We start from the raw sequence: 17,612 nt of genomic DNA, 5'->3' as shown, positions 1-17,612 counted from the left end.
TCCACCCTAAACCCTACTTTGTCTCCAGCATTTATAATGGTATTAAATATATAAAAAAGTGGTTTTAATTTATGAGGGGGGTCACACGCAGAGGCTTGCTATGTGAAAAGGTTCAGAGTAGCAGCCGTGTTAGTCTGTATTCGCAAAAAGAACAGGAGGACTTGTGGCACCTTAGAGACTAACACATTTATTTGAGCATGAGCTTCTGTGAGCTACAGATCCGATGAAGTGAGGAGCTGTAGCTCACGAAAGCTGATGCTCAAATAAATGTGTTAGTCGCTAAGGTGCCACAAGTCCTCCTGTTCTTTTTATGTGAAAGGGGTCACGCCTACAGAAGTTTGAGAACCACTGATCCAGAGCCTTAGGAGCACGAACCAGAGTATCTCAGCCCGGCTGTAATATGAGCCCGGCTCCCGGTTCAAAAAGCAGATGCGGGTGCGTCCAGCTTATCTCAACCCCTTTGCACCCCCCTTTCCTCCCTCCCTACTGGAGGGGGGAGGAAGCCCAGCCCCGCCTGCTTCCCGGAGAGCCGGCCGAGACCAGGCGTGGCCCCTGGCGGCCGGGTTGCCGGTGCGAGAGGTGAGGAAGCGAGGGGAGGGACTAGGCGGGGCAGGGCTGAGGGGAGCGGGAGGCCCAGGGGGCAGAGGGTGGAGCGGAGGGAGGAGTTTCCCGGCGCAGAGGAAGCGCCCGCCTCCCCCGGGCTTTGCGAGCGGAGAAGGGAAGCCAGGCGGTGCCGGCTGCAGGGCAGGTAGGTGACCCGGCGGCCCCACCTCTCCCGGGGGCGGAGCAGCGCCCGCGGGGACCAGCGTGGGCGGGCCGGGGGGCTCCTGGGACCGACGTGCGGAGGGAGCCCGGACACCTGGAGGCGCCGTGAGTGTGTGTGGCGGTGCCCGGCTGCGGGCTCTGCCAGGGCACGGGGAGCGCTCGCCCGGACCCTCCTCCGCGGGGAGACGGGCCGCCCGGCTCGCCCGTTGCCGCAGCCCGCTCCGGGGCAGCGGAGCCGGCAGAGGCTGCCTGCTGCTGCTGCTCTCCCCCACCCCGCCCCTTAGCCAGGGGGCGCCCCTCGGAGCGCCCCGTCTCCCGGTGCATGAGCCCCGCCGGAGACCCGAACAGCCGCGAAGGTGAGACAATAGCGGGCTGGGCTCGCGGCTGCCCAGCCCCGGGGCTCGGTTCCCCGCAGCGCTGCCCTCCGCGTCCGACCGCCGCTGGGCTGGGGGGCGCGGAAGGCCGCCTCTCACGCCTTGCTAACTTCGCTCGCAGGGGGAGCTGGAAGGAGCTGCCCGCTCCCGGGAGATGAGCTGAGCTAGGAGCCGAGCCCAGGCGGAGCGGGAGCAGCGGCGGAGGGTAGGATCCCGGCCCCGGTTGCACCGCCAGAAGCCGCGCACTGTTAGGCAGAGCCGAGCCCAGCCCCGCTGGCGGGTGGAGGAGATCGGGACACAGCTCACGCTCATCCCTTCCCAAGGAAGGAAACCGCTGGAGAAGCAAAGACACCGACTCTGACGCGCTCTTGTCATGTAGCAGCCAAGCTTGGGCGCCAGGGGTTTTGAACTCCCATTATCTCTTCAGCTGCGGGGCCGGTAACTGACTCTTGGGAACTGTTCTGGGAGGCACATTTTCGCTGGGAGGAGGATCTAGCATTACCAGACGGAGCAGATGAAAGGATTCCTCTTACTCTTTTCCCTCCTCTTCCCTGGAGCACTAATCTAAAAGGAAAGGATACACAGCCACTGTTGAAACTGGACCTGGAAAAAATCAAAGTGAACACTGAGACACAGAGCGTGTCAGGATCTGGAAAGGCAGTAGCATCAATTTGGGAAGATTATTCATCATTTGAGGACGTTTTCAGGCTGCCCACGAAGCCTTTCCCTCACTTATTTTTCCCTTCTTCCCCTCTACTTTGTACTTTCACTCCCAACAAAATATTTTTCTGGAAATACAAGCCAATTGGTGTCTGTCTGATAGCTGAAGATAAAAGAATAGGTGAGGGAGGAAGAGAACAAGAGCTGCCCCTTCATCTTCACTCTCTTACAAAGATGAGGTGCCTTCTGCAAGAGCTGACATCTCTTCTACTGCTAGGTAAGTAACTGCCTGTCTATATCAATAATCTGTTAAAAGTTTGACCCACCATTCATTTCTCTTTTTAGCAGTGCATTTTATATGGAATAGGACTGTATCACACCCATTCAGTTTCCTGAGAGATTCCAAGTGGCAGATAGTACCCTGTGCTCTTCCAAAAGAAATGCAGTAGCAATGGCTATTGCTGGAATTGAAGGGAGAAAAATATCTAAGGCCCTTTCAGCATTGAGCAAATTCTTTATATTATTTACTTGTACAGTATTACCACTAGGAATCCTTGTCAAAGGTGAGGACCCCATTAGGCTAGGCGCTGTACAAATGCAGAACAGAAAAGTGTTCCCTGATGCCTATGTACTGGGATCCATTCAGAACTTGTAAACTGTGCATGAGAAGGGAACAATGAACGGTCCTTTTCTGTTGTGCCTGCAGCTGTACCATTTCTGGCTCTGAACTTTGCTTGTCAGATTTCACAAGCTCCTTTGAGCCTGGTTAATACTGGACTGGGATACCTCCACGAAAACTTAAGTTTTGGTGAATAAATAAGGTTGTGCTTCTCTCTCCTAGTAAGTACAGAAGGCATGCCTTGGCTGTGTTGCTGGATGTAAAAAACATAAAACCAAAGTCCTCCTAATCTATGGTTCTTATTAATTTAATGCAATCTCTATTTTTACGAGAGTGGAGGTGGCTTCCTGGCTAAACTTCAACTTGTGTAAGTATACTCTGTCTCCCTGAATTCCCCCTACCATTCCAATTGGGTATAATATTCTTCAATTCTTGCCTTAAAGTGTCTTGTAGAAGTGCTGTGTGCAGTTGAATAGCTGTTGTGTCCCATCCCACAAGTGTCTGTCTCAGCTCAGTGGGTGAATGTACGTAGTCTTGTAAAGTGTTTTGGGATCTTTCTGGAAGAGAGATGCTGTAGCAATGTAAGACCCCTTTACAATTTCAAGAATGGCTGAATACGAGTTGTGATGGCCCATATGTCTAGCTTAGTGTTAGCAAAATGCATTTTTGAGTAAATTGATATCTTTGTGATAACACAGACTGTTTCCACACCTGAAAAACACAACCTGATGTTTATGTGTAAAGGGAGATATTTAGTAATGGTGAAAGCTTCCTTTGCTCTTATGGAAGTGAGGATTTTCTGTTAATTTCTAAACTGTTGGAGTAAAAGAAGCAGAGCTGGCAGCATCTTTTGTGTCTAGTCGTAAGAACTGGCAAAGCAAATGCAGGATAGCTTGGAAACAACACTTGTGCTTGACTTGCACAGCCGTGCTTCCACATCTCCGATTTCATGTTTCTCATGCTATCTTTCCTTTGCCGGAAGAGAGAGAGGTGAACCTTTGTACTGGTTTTGGCTAGGGTTCAAACTTCGAAAAAAATGATTGTTTCTCCTCCCCACTCCCTGGAAAAACACTTAGAAACCAAGGTTGCCTGGATTACTTTGCTGTATAATTTACAAACTGAATCTATTGTATTCTGATCGTCAATATGGATGAATTGAAACTGCTTGAGTTAACTTTACGTGCTTGAATACTAAATCCTCTTGGATTAAGAACAATATTATTCTGGATAACCTTTTCCTAATAAGGAGTGAGTGGGTGCTTGTCTATTCTTCCTTCAAAGTTGATACTAAACTGATACCCCAGGATAGCAGTAGGGGGCATTGTGTTGCTAGAGGAGTGGTCCTTCAGATCAGATATAAAACACAGATCTTGACAACTCTTCTCATATATAAGAGTTTAGGTGTTCTCTCCAGTGCCCTGGTCAAATTCCATCTTGGTAATTACTTTCTGTTAACCTGAATTATGTTTTATACTTCTCCAATTAAAACTGCATCCAATGTTCTTAATTTTCTATCAGTGTTGTGTGGAAAAGCTGCCAAGGTATCAAACAGCTGCTGCCTTCTATCTCAGAAGGGCTACTTTTTAATTGTATGCATCAGAATCCTATGTGCATCTCTAGTTTTGTAAAGCATTTTGGTATCTTTATGTGTGCAAGTAGAAGCATATGTGTAAGATGCTCCTTTTTAAAAAAAAAAACGAACAACATACAGTTTAACGGGGGAATTGGCTAGTCCCATTTTGGTGTGCATCACAAGAGTTTAGGTTTTGGGCTTCTTTAAACTGTTTGCATGATATTTGCTGAACTGGTGTTTTTTAATAACACCTGATCTGACAGTGCCTTGAAGCCTTCTGCTCTGTCTGAAAGCCAGAGGCTACTCAAAAATTCTTTAGGGCAGTGTTTCTGAAAGCTAGAGACTTAATTTGCTTTACTAAGGAGAAGGATAGGGTGGGGGTCAAAAGCTTATCTTGTTTTATAACATAAATCTTCTGACTGGCTTTCCAAATAAGGATTCAGGGTGATTTTTTTTTTATTATTATTATTATTTTATTTTTTGGTTTTCGTGCTATAATATATAGTGCTGATGCTATGGTGATAGGTGCACTTGAAAAGGAGTGTAGTTCATATTGCTCTACTATTTATAAACCCATTAGAATGTAAAAAGAAAGGCGATGATAAAAGCTGAAGACAACTTAACTAGCTTGTACTTGATTTACTATTTTATATTAACAAATTCAGAATAACTCTGCAGAACAAGGGATTGAAAACCCACAGCTGGCATGTGGGTGTCACACTCTGAGACAGTTGCTGCTTTTTTCTTTTACTGCAGTATTTCAGTTTTCAAGGCTTTAGGCATGTGGCACTTCATCGCATTGAGTATAAAATGGGGGACCAGGGCAAGTACTGTAAATAATCCCCATTTTAAGATTATTAATACCTCTGCCAGGCAGTACTAATCTTGTATGTAGTTATGAGATTTACGTGCTTCTTCCAGGGATGCAAACTCTGATACTATTTATGTCTATAATGTAGTATATAGGAAACATAATACAATAGGCTTCTACAGAATGCAAAACTCCATCTCATTGGTGACTGGTCTATGAATAGGTTTTTTTTCCTACTTACATTTGACTTTCTACAGTATCAAGAATGCCATCTGTGAGTGAGCACAAAGAGCTCTAAACATTATATGTACATATCTAGATGCTTGTCGGGATATTATATACACACACATCTTCCCTCTCTCTTCATTCATACATAATAATGGGTGCTCTTTTATTCTTAGAGGGGAGTGGAGCCACTGAAAGGTCCTGAAACTTCAGATCTTTGTAAATAGCATGCTGCAATATAAAAAACAGTGATAATGCCAAGAGGACTCCCAGGATACTATTGGATGGTTGCTCATCTGCCCCAAAGACCCCTCTCCTATAGAGGCAGGCTTCTTTCCTGTCACTCCTTTAGACTGTTGGGTTTCCATAGCATCAGTATGCTCCTGACACTCCACTCTTCCGTTTCAACTGAGCTGGCTAGCTGGGATTGTTTGGCTGAGAGTGGGTCTTGGAGGAGAGCTAGGTGGCTGAAAATAAATCTAGACCCAGGACATAGGTGGGCGCTCTTTGGTTAGCGAAAGCAAACAGAGAAAATAGCAGAGGTGGTGTTTGTCCACTTCTTGTTATCAAAACTTGCAGTCTAAGAATTTTGACAGCCACTGTTGCTAACTAGACCTCCAGAAGCAGATGAGTCTATGAGCTTGCTCTTTGCATTTGAGAGTGGCCACAAAACTGTGACTGCTCTTAGATATTGCTTTTGCCACAGTCTCCTGTTCCTCTGCCACGTCCAGACTGGATTACTGCAGTGCACTCTGCATGGGGCTATACTGCTTAGGGTTCAGCTAATAAAGGCTGTGGCTACCTACTTGGAACTTTTCAGAGGCCAGGTCTACTCTACAAACTTACATTGGTATAACTGTGTCGCTCGGAGGTGTGAAAAATCCACACCCTGAAGGACGTAGGTATGCCAACCTAACCCCCAGTGTAGACAGCTCTGTGTCGATGGAAGGGCTTCTCCCTTTTAACATAGCTACCACCTCTCATGGAGGTGGAATTAACTGTTCCAACAGAAGCTCTCCTGTCAGCGTAGTCCTGTCTTCAGTGAAGCGCTACAGTGGCACAGCTGCAGCGATTTAAGTGTAGACCTGCCCTCAGTGAGTGTATTACACTAGTGCCCTGTAAACAGCACTGGCTGCCAGTTTGTTTCCAAGGGCAGATGAAGTCCTTGTATTTATAGTGCTTTTTATGATCTGAGTGCTTATTTCTCTTGGAAGCTGCCTCTCTCACTGTGTTGTTGTGGTACCTCACTGGCAGTTGTGGTACCTGAACTGACAGTCTCTTTCATGCGTTTTGGGTAAAAGGACCTCAACTCTGAAATCTAATCTCCCTCTCCCTTGATCTTTGTGAAATTTGTTGAACTTCAGAGCATGTTGCACATCCTACTTATTTGCTTAAGCTTTTAATGCAGAGGGCTTTGGTTTTTGGAGGTTGGACATCTAATTGACATTAAGAAAAGGAGTACTTGTGGCACCTTAGAGACTAACCAATTTATTTGAGCTCATGCTCAAATAAATTGGTTAGTCTCTAAGGTGCCACAAGTACTCCTTTTCTTTTTGCGAATACAGACTAACACGGCTGCTACTCTGAAACCTAATTGACATTGTGTCAAGTTAGCTTTCTTTATTAAATTGCTTTTTATTGTAAATTGTACATGTACCTAGAACACTTTTGACAGATGTATTATATAAATTGCAAGGATGAATAAATAATAATGCAAGGGATGTGTGGGGAATATAGCGTTTGTGTATTTTGGGAGGGAGAGAATCCATTCCATGTCTGGAAAGTTACTGAATGTTTGGAGCTAGGAAACTGTTTAGAAAGGAGGTGGTTGGGTGATGGGGGGTAGGGGGGAGAGAGAGAGAGAATTTTCCTGGCCCTCCTCTCCTGGCTGCACAAAATAAATCACAGAATCTGTATAAATAGTTGTCCTGGAAAAAGATGACAAAAGCTAGTAATAAGCTAATGAAGTGTAACTCTCTTGGACGCACTGATATGTCACGAACCATGCTATAATCTGAATGAGTGACGCTAGCCTGATAAGTAATTTCTAATCTGCAAACTCCTTCTCAATAACTTCTTGTTCCAGAAAGCTGTTTGGGAGGAAGGGGAAAGCTTTCCAGACACAACTGTTTTGATGTGATTGACTTGCCTGTTTGCATCAAGGGCATTTAGGCCCTGGAGTCATTGTCTGGAATGAATTGCAATACAAACGACTGTCTCTGGCTTTTAAAATGCTGAATATGCCTTTGTTAACACAAACCTGTCACGTTTGTTTTGACATTGGCATTCTCTCTCTCTTTCTCTATACAATACTCTTGAGGGATAAGTCTCTGGTTAAATGTTTGGAGATGTTAGGCATTTGATGCATAGAATCTAAAATTAATTTTGCAGCTGCGGTGAATGGTTTGAGGATGGTTTCTGAGTCCCAGTATTCCTTCAGTAAGAGTGGCCTGGCCAGATGTGATGGGTCTTCCTGGGTTCCTTTGTATATCTTGGGAAGATGTGAAGGTCTCTGGGGTGAGGTCATGGGGGATGAGTTTGTAGAGTTTCTCTTGCAGTTGTTAGGGGAAGAATTTGATGATATCCTGAAATTGTGGAAAAGCAGCATCACTTGTCCCACAACCTTAGCCGTGCAGAACACAATGCCATCCACAGCCTCAGAAACAACTCTGACATCATAATCAAAAAGGCTGATAAAGGAGGTGCTGTTGTCATCATGAATAGGTCAGAATATGAACAAGAGGCCGCTCGGCAGCTCTCCAACACCACTTTCTACAAGCCATTACCCTCTGATTCCACTGAGAGTTACCAAAAGAAACTACAGCATTTGCTCAAGAAACTCCTTGAAAAAGCACAAGATCAAATCCACACATACACACCACTGGAACCCCGACCTGGGATATTCTATCTACTACCCAAGATCCATAAACCTGGAAACCCTGGGCGCCCCATCGTCTCAGGCATTGGCACCCTGACAGGAGGATTGTCTGGCTATGTAGACTCCCTCCTCAGGCCCTATGCTATCAGCACTCCCAGCTACCTTCGAGACACCACTGACTTCCAGAGGAAACTACAGTCCATCGGTGATCTTCCTGATAACACCATCTTGGCCACTATGGATGTAGAAGCCCTCTACACCAACATTCCACACAAAGATGGACTACAAGCCATCAGGAACACTATCCCTGATAATGTCACGGCTAACCTGGTGGCTGAACTTTGTGACTTTGTCCTTACCCATAACTATTTTACATTTGGGGACAATGTATACCTTCAAATCAGCGGCACTGCTATGGCCCCACAGTGTGCCAACGTTTTTATGGCTGACTTAGAACAACGCTTCCTCAGCTCTCGTCCCCTAATGCCCCTACTCTACTTGCGCTAGATTGATGACATCATCATCATCTGGACCCATGGAAAAGAAGCCCTTGAGGAATTCCACCATGATTTCAACAATTTCCATCCCACCATTAACCTCAGCCTGGTCCAGTCCACACAAGAGATCCATTTCCTGGACACTACAGTGCTAATAAACGATGGTCACATAAAATCACCTTATACCAGAAACCTACTGACCGCTGTTCCTACCTACATGCCTCCAGCTTTCACCCTGACCACACCATACGAACCATTGTCTACAACCAAGCTCTGCGATACAACCGCATTTGCTCCAACCCCTCAGACAGAGACAAACACCTACAAGATCTCTATCAAGCATTCTTACAACTACAATACCCACCTGCAGAAGTGAAGAAACAGATTGATAGAGCCAGAAGAGTTCCCAGAAGTCACCTACTACAGGACAGGCCTAACAAAGAAAATAACAGAACGCCACTAGCCGTCACCTTCAGCCCCCAACTAAAACCCCTCCAACGCATTATCAAGGATCTACAACCTATTCTGAAGGATGACCCAACACTCTCACAAATCTTGGGAGACAGGCCACTCCTTGTCTACAGGCAGCCCCCCAACCTGAAGCGAATACTCACCAGCAACCACACAACAGAACCACTAACCCAGGAACCTATCCTTGCAACAAAGCCCGTTGCCAACTGTGCCCACATATCTATTCAGGGGACACCATCACAGGGCCTAATAACATCAGCCACACTATCAGAGGCTCGTTCACCTGCACATTCACCAATGTTATATATGCTATCATGTGCCAGCAATGCCCCTCTGCCATGTACATTGGTCAAACTGGACAGTCTCTACGTAAAAGAATAAATGCACACAAATCAGATGTCAAGAATTATAACATTCATAAACCAGTCGGAGAACACTTCAATCTCTCTGGTCACGCGATTACAGACATGAAAGTTGCGATATTACAACAGAAAAACTTCAAATCCAGACTCCAGCGAGAAACTACTGAATTGGAATTCATTTGCAAATTGGATACAATTAACTTAGGTTACCTTGCATAATGACTTAGCCACTCCCAGTCTCTATTCAAGCCTATTTCCCCTTGTTTTCCTAACACCCCCCTCCTCCACCCCTTCCTCAGAAGTTCTTGTTAAACCCTGGATTTGTGCTGGAAATGGCCCACCTTGATTATCATAGACATTGTAAGGAGAGTGATCACTTTGCATAAGCTATTACCAGCAGGAGAGTGGGGTGGGGGGAGAGAAAACCTTTTGTAGTGATAAACACCCATTTTTTCATGATTTGTGTGTATAAAAACAAACATCTTCTGTATTTTCCACAGTATGCATCCGATGAAGTGAGCTGTAGCTCACGAAAGCTTATGCTCAGATAAATTGGTTAGTCTCTAAGGTGCCACAAGTACTCCTTTTCTTTTTGATGATATCCTTAAATTCCTGGGTTAATTGTGATATGGGGTGTTTTTTGAGTTCTTCTTAGTAGGTGGTGGTGGAAAGTTGTCGGTTGGCCTCATTAACGTAGTCATCACAGTTGAGGACTACAGTGGGGCCCTTCTTGTCTGCTGGTTTGGTCACTATCTGGTGATCAGTGACTGTGTAGCTGTCCTAGCAGTGGTAGAGAGATACCACTCACCACACAAAGGGCCAACTTCCTCAAGGACACAACCGACTTCCTCCACAAACCCTACAACATTAACAACTTTCCTCAGAACACCAGCCTTGCCACCATGAATATCCCTTCCCTATATACCAACATGCCTCATAATGGAAGCATAGCTGCCTGCTTCAAATATCTATAAGAAAATGGACAACTCTGAGATATCCACGCTAAACACTTGGCGAAACTCGTCCGTTTCATCCTCACCCATAACAGTTTTACATTCAACAACAAACACTTTGCCCAAACCATGGGAATAGCCATGGGTACTAGCATGCCTCCTCAATATGTCAATGTCTTCATGAGCCACCTTGAAGAATTTCTGAACAAATTGCACCCAAAACCAGTGGTGTACCTGAGATATATTGGTGATATTTTCACTCTCTGGACAAGCAACCTAAACTCTTCCATAGATTTTTCACCACAATTTCAACAACCACCGCCGTCCATTAAACTCCCTCTGGAATGCTTCTCGCACTAGCATCAACTTCCTGGACACCACAATTAGCTTCAGCAATGGAACCCTATAGACAACTATATACAAAAAACCCATGAATCACCCACCTACCTGCATAAATCCAGTAACCACCCCCAACACACCAAGAAATCTGCTATCTGCAGCCTGGCACTCATACCACAGAAAATGCTCCAAGGAGAAAGTCCAGGTTATATACTGTAACGCATTCAAACTGCCTTCACAAACAAGGCCACCCCGTCAGGAAAGTAGATCGCATCATGGAACGGATCACCCAAATACCCCGAGAGAACATGCTTCAAAACAAAAATACCGCCCCCACAACTGCACACCCCTAGTTGTCACCTACTACCCCACAGTGGAACCTGTATCATCAAACTGCTACAACCCATACTTGATGGGGACCCATCCTTAAAAATCTTTCCTGAACCCCTTCTTCTAGCCTTCAAATAACCCCACAACCTTTCCAGTGCTCTTCATCATCAGAAACAAGCTCCCCACAGACCAGGACACACCAACTCAAAGGGGCACCAGACCCTGCTAGAACAACAGATGCAGAATCTGAACACACATTCCCACTGCTACAGTGATTAACACACCCTACAACACACCTCTCAAGATCATGGGTACTACACATGCCCTTCACAACATGTGTTGTACCTCATCCATTGCACAACATGCCCCAACAACAACTATGTGGGTGAAACCCAGACAATTGCTGCACTCTCGAATGAGCTCACACAGGAAAATGATAAAAGACAAAAACCCTCTATCACCTGTGGGTGGGCACTTCTCACGAAGCAATCACTCTGTATCTGACCTATCAGTCCTTATCCTTAAAGAAAACCTGCACAACACTTTGAAAAGAGGAGCCTGGGAGCTTTAAATTCATAACTTTGCTAGATACTAAAAATCATGGTCTTAATAAAGACACTGGATTTATGGTTTATTACAACACTGTACCCCACTAACCCCCTTTTTAGTCCTATGATTATGGGTGTGTTACCGGGTCCTATCAATTAAAATATGTGCTATCTGTTCTATCTTGTATTTAGCTTTGACACTCTCAGTACCTTTCCCAAACTTGAAGAAGAGCTCTGTGTAGCTTGAAAGCTTGTGTCTCTCTCTAACAGAAGTTGGTCCAATAAAAGGTATTACCTCACCCACCTTGTCTCTCTGTATGATCTCTATCTCTGTCCTTTCGCTAACCTTACCAAGCACTCCATTTCCATCCATATACAGAGACCATGTTTCAGAATGATGGATGTGAGCAAGTTTTTGTCATTAGAAGGTTTGACTGGAACGCCACAATGCCAAAAAAGGAATTTTTGCCTTTCTAGTTATGCAAATATAACTTCTGCAATAATCCAAAAGAAATTGAAAATACTGTTTCAGCCAAATGACAAAAGTCCTTTCACAGCATGAGTTAACACATTGTGCCTTGGTACTGTGGCACATTGGAAATGTTGCTGTGATTCCTCTTCTCTGCCTAGAGGCAATGAAATGACTTAAGAACTGATTAGTGTTCATAAATCTTAGCTTCAGTCACTTAACAGAGGCTGTTCTGTTTTTTGGAATCCCCCCTTTGGAACCCATTGTCTGTACGGTCCTGTTTTTTCAATTCTAATCTATGGCTGGTGTTTCTGTGATGTTTCCAGGTGCACCACTGTCGGGGGAGGGGAGGGCCAGCCGAGGGCGTAGGGGAGTCTTGCTGAGGTGATTTGAATAGGTTATAGAATGCTAAATAAAAGAAGCTGGGTGGTTAAACAAAAAGGGGGAAGAGTGGTGGGAGGGTAAAAGGTGAGGTCTCAAGAATTTTCAGCAGCTAGGTGTTGACTTGTTAAAAGACATGGGTCTGTTGATAAAGGCTTGTGTTTAAGGTCATGAAATAGACTCTGGGTGTGAGAGAAAAGGATTGTAGGAATTCATATCTATTCTTTCAATCATTCCAGAGCAATGTACTCCAGCCAAGAGATTTACTCTCCTCCCCCACTAACTAGTGAGCTATCAATTCTGTTTGGGGTTTGAAAAATCCCACCGTGCTCTTTCAGTCTCTCATATCACCAGCAATAGAGATTCTGCCATCAGAAATGAGCTGAAACTTCTGAAATGCAGGGCAGAATAGACTCCAGTCAGGGTAGAGAAGTGAACTCTTTATCACTAAAGGCAGCACATATGTTGCAAAGAGACTCACAGGACAGATATGTGGAACAAGATTGGAGCCATTGTGTGTGGCAGGTTTCATTCTAATGACGTAAGAGGTGTTCCTCCCCCCCTACCCCCCCACAATCTCCTAGTGCCACTTGAAAAGCAGGCTGTCAGGGAGACTGAGCTGGTTTGAGATAGTGCTGTGCAGTCATCTCTCCACTGCGGGGTTCAGTTAACATGTTGGTGACACAAGTGTTGAACTTACTGTATTTTTCACTTAAAATCTGATACTCTCATAGACTTTTTAAGGTTAGAAGGGACTATCATGATCCTTCCCTGCCCGTGTGTGTGTGCAAAAGTAAAAATGACACTTCCATGGTATCCCCCTTTCTCAGTGCTTCTAGACAAGACTGGTCCATTTCTAGGCTTTCTGGAAATTAAGCTCCGAGAAAGGGGAACCAAGAGATCCCTTTTAAATTTGGAGGTGAGACACTAACCCTGGATGGAGGAAGGATCTGTCCCATTTGCAAGGAAGGGTACTGATCTGACACAACAGTAGTATGTTGTGAGAACAGCTTGTTCTTGGGACAAGTCTTGATCTTTCTATGCAGCAGCAGATTGGGGAGGAAAGTGGTCTGACTCTTCCCCATCCCTCCAACGTTCGAGGCCCTAGAGAAGGTAAAGCTAGACCGTGGATAAAGGCTGGTACGCTTCAGTCTGCAAAAGTTGATAGCTTGTTCCGTTGCAGGAAAAGTCCTGCTTTGGAAAACCATACTGCTTGAACCAGGCACTAATGTTAACTGAGGAAAAGGGCTTGGAAAAGTTACCTAGTACCTGTTAGCCCAACGAGTAGGCCTATATGCCAAACGAAAAATGTCCCTTTTCTTCCAGTCCCGACATCCAGGCCTAGTCTCTTAGGCCTTGTCTACGCTATGAGTTTGTCGGATTTAGCAGCATTAAATCCGAATTAACCCTGCACCCGTCCAAACAACGAAGTCATTTTTTCGACATAAAGGGCTCTTAAAACCGATTTCTGTACTCCTCCCCAACGAGGGGATTAGCGCTGAAATCGACATTGCTGTTTCGAATTAGGGTTAGTGTGGACGCAATTCAAAGGTATTGGCCTCTGGGAGCTATCCCACAATGCACCATTGTGACCGCTCTGGACAGCACTCTGAACTTAGATGCACTGGCCAGGTGTACAGGAAAAGCCCCAGGAACTTGAATCTCATTTCCTGCTTGGCCAGGTGAGCTCATCAGCACAGGTCACCATGCCGTCCCAGAATCAAAAAAGAGCTCCAGCATGGACCGAACGGGAGGTACTGGATCTGATCGCTGTATGGGGAGAGGAATCCGTGCTATCAGAACTACGTTCCAAAAGACAAAATGCCAAAACATTTCAAAAAATCTTAGAGGCCATGAGGGACAGAGGCTACAGCAGGGACGCAACACAGTGCTGAGTGAAACTTAAGGCGCTCAGACAAGAGTACCAGAAAATCAAAGAATAAAACGGATGCTCCGGGACAGAGTCCCAGACATGCTGCTTCTATGCTGAGCTGCGTGCAATTCTAGGGGGGGCCGCCACCACTACCCCACCCCTGTCCGTGGACTCTGATGATGGGGTACTCTCCGTCATGGCTGAGGATTTTGCAGATGGGGAAGATGAGGATGAGGAGGACGAGAACAACGAGCTTGGGGAGAGCACACAGCACACTGTTCTCCCTGACAGCCAGGATCTTTTTATCATCCTAACTGAAATACCCTCGCAACCCCCAAGAAGCCGGAGAAGGGACCTCTGGTGAGTGCACCTTTTTAAATATAATACATGTTATAAAAGCAAACATTTTTTTAATGATTAAGCAGCCCTGAGGACTTGGGATGCATTCGTGGCCAGTACAGCTACTGGAAAAGTCTGTTAACATGTCTGGGGATGGAGTGGAAATCCTCCAGTGACATCTCCATGAAGCTCTCCTGGAGGTTCTCTAAAAGCATTTGCAGAAGGTTTCTGGGGAGAGCAGCTTTATTTTGTCCTCCATGGTAGGACACTTTACCATGCCATGCTAGTAGCAACTAATCTGGTATCATTGCATGACAAAGCCTGGCAGCGTATGGTCCCAGTGTTTGCTGGCATTCAAGCAACATCTGTTCTTTATCTCTCCGTGTTATCCTCAGGAGAGTGATATCGTTCATGGTAACCTGGTTGAAATAGGGGAATTTGATTAAGGGGACATTCAGAGGTGGCCGTTCCTACTGGGCTGTTTGCCTGTGGCTGAAAAGAAATCCTCCCCGCAGTTAGCCACGCGGTGGGCAGAGGCATTGGCGCTGAGCTGTTCGCGTTTGGCTAACAGGGATCTTCCCTGATACCAGCCAGGCGGTGCGGGGAGGGGAAAAGCGATCATCCTAGAGAATTGGATGGGGGGGAGGAGGTTAGTTTGGTTTCTGCTGCTGCACATTAACAGGAAAACCGCAGCACTAAATGGCCAGCTCAATGGGCTTTGCTTGGTATGGGAAAGGAGGGCGCTGCTGTTATGAAGGTTGCAGAAGCCGAAAGACTATGGCTTACCATGGCCGCCTGCCACTCAATATAAGATGCAAAATGCAACCTTTTACCAAAATCACATGTGCTATGTAATGTGAATAGTGTTGTTCACCGTGAAAGAGTATAGCCATTGTTCTGTAAAATGTATCTTTTTAAATACTTCACTCCCTTTTTTTCTTCTTCCAGCAGCTGCAAATGTTTCAAGCCTCCCTCCTCCATCCCAAAGGTTATCTCAGATAAGGTGGCGAAAAAACCGCACGTGTGATGACATGTTCTCTGAGCTCATGCAGTCGTCCGGCACTGACAGAGCTGTATGGAGGGACACAATAGCAGAGTACAGGACAGTGGCTGATGAACATGAGGAGAGGTGGTGACAGGAAGATCAAAGGAGGCATGAGGCAATGCTGGGGCTACTGCAGGATCAAATGGATATGCTCCGGTGTCTGGTGGAGGTTCATGAACGGCAGCAGGATCACAGAGTCCCTCTGCAGCCCCTGCTTAACCTCCCTCCCTCCTCCCCAAGTTTCATAGCCTCCTCACGCAGATGCCCAAGAACGCGGGGGGGAGGCTCCGGGCACCCAACCACTCCACCCCAGTGGACAGCCCAAGCAACAGAAGGCTGTCATTCAAGAAGTTTTAAAGTGGTCTTTTCCTTCCCGCCTACCCTCCTCCCACACCCCACCCAGGCTACCTTGTGAGTTATCTCCCTATTTTTATAATCAATTAATAAAGAATACATGTTTTTTAAATGATAGTGACTTTATTTCCTTTGCAAGCAAGCTGTGATTGAAGAGGGGTGGGCAGGTGGCTTACAGGGAATTTAGAGACAACCAAGGGGGCGGGTTTTCATCAAGGAGAAACGAACAGAAGTGTCCCACAGTACCCTGGCCAGTCATGAAACTGGTTTTCAAAGCTTCTCTGATGAGCAGCGCTTCCTGCTGTGCTCTTCTAACTGCCCTGGTATCTGGCTGCGTGTATTCAGCGGCCATGCAATTTACATCAACCTACCACCCCGCCATAAACGTCTCCCCCTTATCTCACAGAGATTGTGGAGCAAGCAGCAATAACAATGGGAATATTGGTTTCGCTGAGGTCTGAGCAAGTCAGTAAACTGCGCCAGTGACCCTTTAAGTGTCCAAATGCACACTCTACCACCATTCTGCACTTGCTCAGCCTATGGTTGAACAGCTCCTGACTACTGTCCAGGCAGCCTGTGTACGGCTTCATGAGCCATGGCATTAAGGGGTAGGCTGGGTCCCCAAGGATAACTATAGGCATTTTAATATCCCCAACAGTTATTTTCTACTCTGGGAAGTAAATCCCTTCCTGCAGCCGTTGAAATAGACCAGAATTCCTGAAGACGTGAGCGTCATGAACCTTTCCTGGACATCCCACATTGATGTTGGTGAAACGTCCCTTGTGATCGACCAGTGCTTGCAGCACTATTGAAAAGTACCCCTTGCGGTTTATGTACTGGCTGCCCTGGTGGTCCGGTCCCGAGATAGGGATATGCGTTCCATCTATAGCCCCACCACAGTTAGGGAATCCCATTGCAGCAAAGTCATTCACTATGACCTGCACGTTTCCCAGAGTCACTATCTTTGATAGCAGCAGCTCAATGATTGCATTGGCTATTTGCATCACAGCAACCCCCGCTGTAGATTTGCCCACTCCAAATTGATTACCGACTGACCGATAGCTGTCTGGCGTTGCAAGCTTCCGCAGGGCTATTGCCACTCTCTTGTGAACTGTGAGGGCTGCTCTCATCTTGGTATACTTGTGCTTCAGGGCAGGGGAAAGCAAGTCACAAAGTTCCGTGAAAGTGCCCTTAGGCATGTGAAAGTTTCGGAGCCACTGGAAATCATCCCAGACCTGCAACACTATGCGGTCCCACCAGTCTGTGCTTGTTTCTGGGGCCCAGAATCGACGTTCCATGGCATGAGCCTGCCCCATTAACACCATTATCTCCAAATTGTGGGGGAATGTGGTTTTAGAGAAAAGTGTGTTCATGTCCTCATTAGCTCACTTCCATCACCTCCTCGCCTGGTTTTTCCGGTGCTGGTTCTGCATAAACTGCATGATAATGCGTGAGGTGTTTACAGTGGTCATAACTGCTGCAGTGATCTGAACGGGCTCCATGCTTGCTGTGCTATGGCGTCTGCTCCTGCTCAGGCAATCCAGGGAAAAGGGTGTGAAACGATTGTTTGCTGTTGCTGTGACGGAGGGAGGGGCGACCAACAACATGGCTTACAGGGAATTAAAATCAACAAAGGGGGTGGCTTTGCGAGAAACAGAATGGCCCCCTCAAGGATAGAACTCAAAACTGGGTTTAGCAGGCTGTTGATTTCACGGAGGAAGGGAAGAGAAAATGAATACAAACCAA

General features: G+C 46.2%; 1 protein-coding gene and 1 pseudogene across 5 annotated transcripts in view; both read left to right on the top strand.

Annotated features, from left to right (window-relative positions):
• The first annotated feature begins 535 nt into the window (after window positions 1–535).
• The window catches only part of IGSF3 (immunoglobulin superfamily member 3), a 162,743-nt gene continuing 145,666 nt past the window's right edge, over window positions 536–17,612 (top strand). For 3 of the 5 annotated variants that reach the window (XM_073304603.1, XM_073304565.1, XM_073304593.1), the window contains exon 1: window positions 686–2,076. In XM_073304603.1, the coding sequence (XP_073160704.1) occupies window positions 2,034–2,076 (43 nt within the window). In that variant the 5' untranslated portion in view covers window positions 686–2,033. Of the gene's footprint in view, window positions 580–678; window positions 2,077–17,612 lie in introns of those variants that run through there. The other 2 variants (XM_073304583.1, XM_073304574.1) reach the window with 2 other exon arrangements.
• LOC140895179 (uncharacterized) lies at window positions 13,962–15,956 on the top strand (annotated as a pseudogene).

Source organism: Lepidochelys kempii, chromosome 1 (assembly GCF_965140265.1).
Source record: "Lepidochelys kempii isolate rLepKem1 chromosome 1, rLepKem1.hap2, whole genome shotgun sequence".
Classification (NCBI taxonomy): domain Eukaryota; kingdom Metazoa; phylum Chordata; order Testudines; family Cheloniidae; genus Lepidochelys; species Lepidochelys kempii.
The sequence above is the reverse complement of the archived record's forward strand: the minus strand, read 5'-3'. Positions and strand labels throughout refer to the sequence as shown.